At 35.5% G+C, this 6,000-nt stretch overlaps 1 protein-coding gene across 20 annotated transcripts in view; it reads right to left on the bottom strand.

Moving 5' to 3' along the window:
- Positions 1 to 4,650: 4,650 nt before the first annotated feature.
- tcf7l2 (transcription factor 7 like 2) overlaps positions 4,651 to 6,000 on the bottom strand; it is a 107,024-nt gene continuing 105,674 nt past the window's right edge. For 14 of the 20 annotated variants that reach the window (XM_051673976.1, XM_051673980.1, XM_051673974.1 and 11 more), the window contains one exon: positions 4,651 to 5,772. In XM_051673976.1, the coding sequence (XP_051529936.1) occupies positions 5,331 to 5,772 (442 nt within the window). In that variant the 3' untranslated portion in view covers positions 4,651 to 5,330. The remainder of the gene's footprint in view (positions 5,773 to 6,000) is intronic. The other 6 variants (XM_051673990.1, XM_051673993.1, XM_051673992.1 and 3 more) reach the window with 2 other exon arrangements.

The following is a 6,000-nucleotide window of genomic DNA, read 5'->3' as shown; positions in this document are numbered from 1 at the left end:
CCTGATACCCCAGGAAGTTGGCGATGGGTAGTTGTTGGGCTGCCAGTTGCGCTTCTCCTGATAGCAGCGGCAGCAGGCAGACCACCCACTGGGACTCTGTCCATCCCGCTACTTCCAAGGTCACACCAGTGGAAGCCCCCTGGGGTATTAAGCTCCGTAGCACCTGCCGGTCCTCTGCTTGAGCTTGAAGGATGACCTAGAATCGCTGCTCCTGTTCCTGGTGCAGCTCAAGCAGAGCTTGATGTTGCATTTGGTGGATGCTGGTGAGGGTCTTGATCAGCTTGGTGAAGGGCAACGACCCCATGATGGCGTAACTTCCTCCAAATCACGGGTTTTGACACCACTGTGACAGTTCACTAGTTCTCTCTTTGAAGGAGGAAGTGGGAGCCGGATAAACAATCTACGTAATCTTTTATTCACACACTTCACTCTAAACCCATAAAGCTTTGCTTTTCAGCATAACAAATGCACACACACAAGAATCTCTCTCCCTCCTCCAGTGGTCTGGATTGCCTCTTTTAACCCTCTCCAGCTCTCACTGCAACATAGAACAGCTGTTAGAGATAATTTCCCACAGGTGTCAATCATTACGTTCTTCCTCTCCTGGCCTTACTCAATGAACGCGATTACTTAGGTTTCAACGCTGGATCCAAACTCAGGTCTCCCACACCGCTAACGCAATGCGCTTCTGGTCGCGCCACAGTGGAAGATAAACACACTGGAGCCGATGCAAAAATATCTGATTAAAGATGCCACTTGTCGGTGAGTTGCCATAATGTGGCCGATCCTAGTGTACCGGAACTCTCGGAAACTACATGTTGACTTTCTGTGTGATCATGTTGGTTAAATAGTTAGCTCCAGGAAATGTCCAGAAAGAAAAATAAATAAATAAGTATCATGTCAGTAGGCATCAACTTTAACCTTTAAACTATCTCTAAACTTTAAAATTAAATGAGGGCAAGTGTTGCTACAGTAATAGAAGAAATGTTAATGAAAGTGTATAAATATCTATATCTAAAATATAGATTTGTATTCATGAGGTAACATGGTTTACGAGAACATATATCTCTTATCCATCCTAAACCCTTTTGACCTCTTTCGTCTGTCAGGCAATTTTGCTTCTTTGAAAAAGAGTAAGTAAACTCATCTGTTTGACCTTCTCTTCAATAGATCTTCAGTCCATCACTGTCATTCACACGAAAAGGGGAAAGAAAGAATACTGAGTCTAATTTAGACAAAATGCAGCACACTCAAAGAGTTCCTATGAAATGAAAGGAAATGGTCTAAATGGTAATAATGGAATTAAAAGGTGAATTGATGGTCCTTCCAAGGTCAAGAGGGAATCCAAATAAACAACATCACAGTGAAAAGAAGATGATGCTGAACAATACGTTTCGCAGTGGAGTATATTGGAGCAGATTGTAATTACTTTTTTTTTAGGTAGATAAATGGAACCACCCTGAGTGTGAGAAAAGGGTAGGTAGGGACTGTGCTGGTAAACCATAAACTCAACATAAACATACTGTGGATGCAAAATACATCATTTAAAAGTATTAGTTTTTAAAGCCTCAATGTGAATTTCAAAATCTATGAGTAGGCCTATATAAATTAATTCCTATTGCAATAAAACACATTTTGAAATGGAAAGATATACATGGTTTCAAGCCTTAACTATATATTATTTAGTATTAGCCAACACTAGACAACAAAAATGTTTGTAAAACTGCACCGAAATACTACAGCATATAAAATATGGATACAAATACATGAATAATTCTGAGTGCTGAGGGTTTTTTCTCTTGAATATATATATATATATATATATATATATATATATATATATATATATATATATATATATATATATATAAAAAAAAAAAAAAAAAACCCAAGCCCAAGGAACTTAACTAATTTGTAACTTCTTATTTTTCCCTTGGTTCAAAAGTCCAACAGAACACTTTGTTAGGATTTCAGAAAAAAAAAATATTCCAAAAATGTATTCCATCTAGCAAAGTCCTTGACCTTCCTGTACACTTTTGTCCTTCATGGTAGAATAATTATTTTAAATTTGTGGATTTAATGTGCAATAGTTGAACATTGTGTTTATGCATACTTTATTTGGATGCAAACTTCAAATGCAATAAATCTCTTTTTTGATAAAGAGCTCCAAAAAAATAAAAATAAATAATAATAATAATAATAAATAAATTAAAAAATAATATTTTGAACTGTTTTTTAAAGCATACACAATTTTTTTTGTGGGGGAAAAAAAAACAACTGTGTTTGTATCTCCCTTAGCATGGTGAATAGGCGCACAGAGACTGTTGAGTTGATCTGCTGACCTTTGGGAACAATGCCGAAGGATTGTTGATATTCTTGTGAGGCAAAGCTTTGTAGAAGCTTTGAACAGACTTGTTGAAGAGTGGTCTGCATCGACTGAGGTCTTATGAAGCTTGTTTACATCTATTCAGACTGAAGAGACGTTTCAGAATCTCCTCGAAAGAAAGGAATGAAACATTGCTTGTCTGGAATGAAAGGCTGTTTTCAATGGATTAAACTAGTTAGGAGCTTGATACACAACTGTCCCAGAATAAACAAAATGTTCATTTATTTTTTTGTTTAACAGTTCAGTGCATATAAACTGGAAAAAGCTGGAATTATAGGCTAATTGATCCTGGGTTACAGTGAGGCACTTACAATAGATTTATTTTATTTTTTAAATGTAAAAAATAAAATAAAAAAAATAAATTAAGCTTAACTTGTATTGAACCCTAGTACATTTATTTAACAAGCCAACAATAAAAGGTTATGGGTTTCATGTTAAGCAAATAATTTAAACAGATAATAAAACTGTGGGGGAAAAGTTAGAAAAATCAAACATCTTGAAAATAGTTTGTATCTCAATTCAGAACAGGCACTCTTGATCACTTTTAGATCCAGAACTGAATAACTGAATTATTTTGCCTAGTTAAAGTAACAGATCCTGCCAAGGGAATGCTTGTTGTGGAATTCCACACTAAATGTAAACCAGCTGCACAGTGGTGTGTGATAGATTTATGTTGCCCCAACATAGGAGTCTTCTAACTATAGGTCGATTTGGCACAGTTTTATCTCCATTCATCATTATTACTGCTGTCCTTAACAAATGCAGACTACATAAAATTTAGATTACACCTCTTGAGAAACCAAGATGTACCCTGGATATTTACTGTAAAGAGCCACTCATCGAATATGTCTAAAATAGGGCATCATAATCAGATTAAAACATATGAACAAAATATAATGCAAGTAAATTTGGCCAGAAATTAAGCAAATATAGAGATAGAAGACAGAGAAGGCTAGCTCACATACTAACTTGCGTTTATTAATACAGAACTGCATGCTACAGAGACTGTACAGCATTAACATTTATTCATTACAAAAACATGGTTTTTGGGAACCATTTCAAATAATGAAAAACAAAACAAAATAAAAACAAAAATAAACAAAAAATAAAACAAAAATAAAAAGATAAGAGCATAAAATAGGAACAGGAACATCACAGCCGTTAAGGAAACATTCAAACTATTCATCATTAGCATCTTAATAAACCAGAGAAGAAATCGACGGGTTACAGTTGCGTCATGTCAACTACAATGGCACCGAATGGATGATTCTCTTGTAGATTTTTTTTTTTTTTTTTTTTTACAGCTTCTTGCAACATCAACATGCCTATTTTGTCTATCTACCTATATGTAGTAGTGTACTTAAAAGTGGCAGTTTGTGTTTTTTTGTAGTATTTCATAGTTTTTTTACGAACCTCCTAATATACATAATTTGGCCATTGAGGGTTTATACAGTATGACGTCCGTCTTTTATTAAGTTTAAATTTTATTATTTGACAATCTGCTACCAAACACATTTGTTATAGCAACATTTATACTACATACATAGCAATCTATGTAACGTCACAGCAAATTATGGTTGAAAAAGAAAAGAAAAAAAAAACATTTGACAACAAAAGAACTTACAGCGTCATAAGAGGTGGAAAGGAAATTATCTAAAATTTTGGCACGGGAAATCTGTACACAAATCTACAGTCTGGCAGAGATGACTGTGCATTAGAAAAAATAATAATAAAAGGCTGCAGACGAAATTTAACTACTGAAGACATAGAACCCACTGTCCCCATTTCAAGTTTCCTTTTCACCTATTGTAAAATGGCTTATAGATATGTTTCTAGAAATAAACTTGTGCATATGTCTGTTCATTTTTTTGTAATTTTTTTTTTTGTTTTTTTGTAGTTTTTGTTTTTAAGATTTTTTTTGTTTTGAGAATCTACACTGTAGTTTGGGTGGAATCCTGTTTTTTAATAACAATAATAATAATAAAATAAAAAAAATCATGTCAAAACAATAAAAATGTTCAAAACCTCCTTGTAAAAATGGATCATATATATATATATATATATATATATATATATATATATATATATATATATATATATAAGAAAAAGAAAATGTATACAATGTATTAAGAAAAACAAAAGATTTAAAAATGGGACAACATACAAGATACAACAAGCAATCTCTAAAGCAATAAATACTACTGGTCCTAGCATTGTGACAGTTTGTACTGAACATCCCAAACCCACCCCACCCTACCCCAAAATATCCCTCTATTCGAGTCCAACCACCCCAACCCGAGTCAAACTCCCTCCCCTGGTAAACAACGACAAAAGAAAAAAGATAAAACAGACAACGCAATGGAACAATGTATATTAACACAGTAATCCCCCCATATTTCTGTAGATTTAAACAAGAACAAGTGACATCACAATTAAAAGTGGTTCCTCATATGGAGAGGTGTTTCCACGGTCCTCGTGCCCTCTGAGTTTTGGACAGTTGTAAAATGATTGGTTCACAAGCTCGTATTTAATACAAATAATGAAGGAGAACCAACTCTATGAGAAAAGGGCTTTCTGAATCCGCACCTACATTGTATATATGTCTTTAAACATGTCTATGCAAAACTACATAACAATTATGTATTTTTCTGTTGTACAGCTGAAAAGAATGCAAAAAACAAAATCAAAATTCATAAAAAATTTGGCAGATTCACAAAGCTATACTCTACAACTTAGTGTATTTTATTATCAATATTTAATCATAATAATTTCATTTTTTTAGATAATGACAGGTCAAATATTGACCAATGAACTTTGATAAAAAATGAAAAAACATTTCAAAGCCATATCACACAGAAAAACAATTTAATCGAAACATATATATAAAAAAAAAAAAAGACTGAAGACACACGACAAAGAAAGCTGGTTTAAAAAAAAAACGAAGCTAGTCTATTGACTTGGTTACGAGCGAAAGGGGTTGTGTCAGGCTGGAGCTGGACAGTAGAGAGTGGGAATGACATGCCGATGTGGGCCTGGAGGAGGCGGAGCCTGTGGGTCGGGATGACGACATGTCTGAGGGATCCAACGAGCCGTTGTGTGCCGGGCCGGATGTTTTACCAGTCCCGGAGCTGTCCAACAGAACTGAAGGTGGAGGCGGAGCCATGGAGAGGTGTTGGTGTTGGGAGGACGAGAGCAGGGGGGGTGGTTTCATAGTCAGTGAGAGAGGTTGCATTTGTTCAGTCTGTGGTTTGGACTCATTCAAGGATGGGGAGGGAGAGACCACGGAGGGGGAGGATGGGGGGGACTCTAGTAAGCTTCCGTCCGAAGAGGGAGGACTGGCACAGCTGCCTTCACCTTGAATGTAGCGAATGCACTTCTTTTTTCTCCTAAAACATATAAAAAAGACTTGTTTAACCTCTCTCTATTTCGGTTTGCACACCAGAGCTTTAACGTCCATTTAAATGCACTTGACCATCACATGACTCAGTTTAGGACACCCATGCTGATCTTAATATCAACTTTTCTTGGACCAACTTTAGACTCTGCATGAAAATGGACGCTAGAGCTGAACGACAAAGCCCAAAGGACAAAACAGTATCAGAGCAGTCTCGCTC

The sequence above is a fragment of the Myxocyprinus asiaticus genome, chromosome 36 (genome assembly GCF_019703515.2).
Source record: "Myxocyprinus asiaticus isolate MX2 ecotype Aquarium Trade chromosome 36, UBuf_Myxa_2, whole genome shotgun sequence".
Taxonomy (NCBI): domain Eukaryota; kingdom Metazoa; phylum Chordata; class Actinopteri; order Cypriniformes; family Catostomidae; genus Myxocyprinus; species Myxocyprinus asiaticus.
Note: the sequence above shows the minus strand (reverse complement) of the source record. Positions and strands in the feature narration are given on the sequence as shown.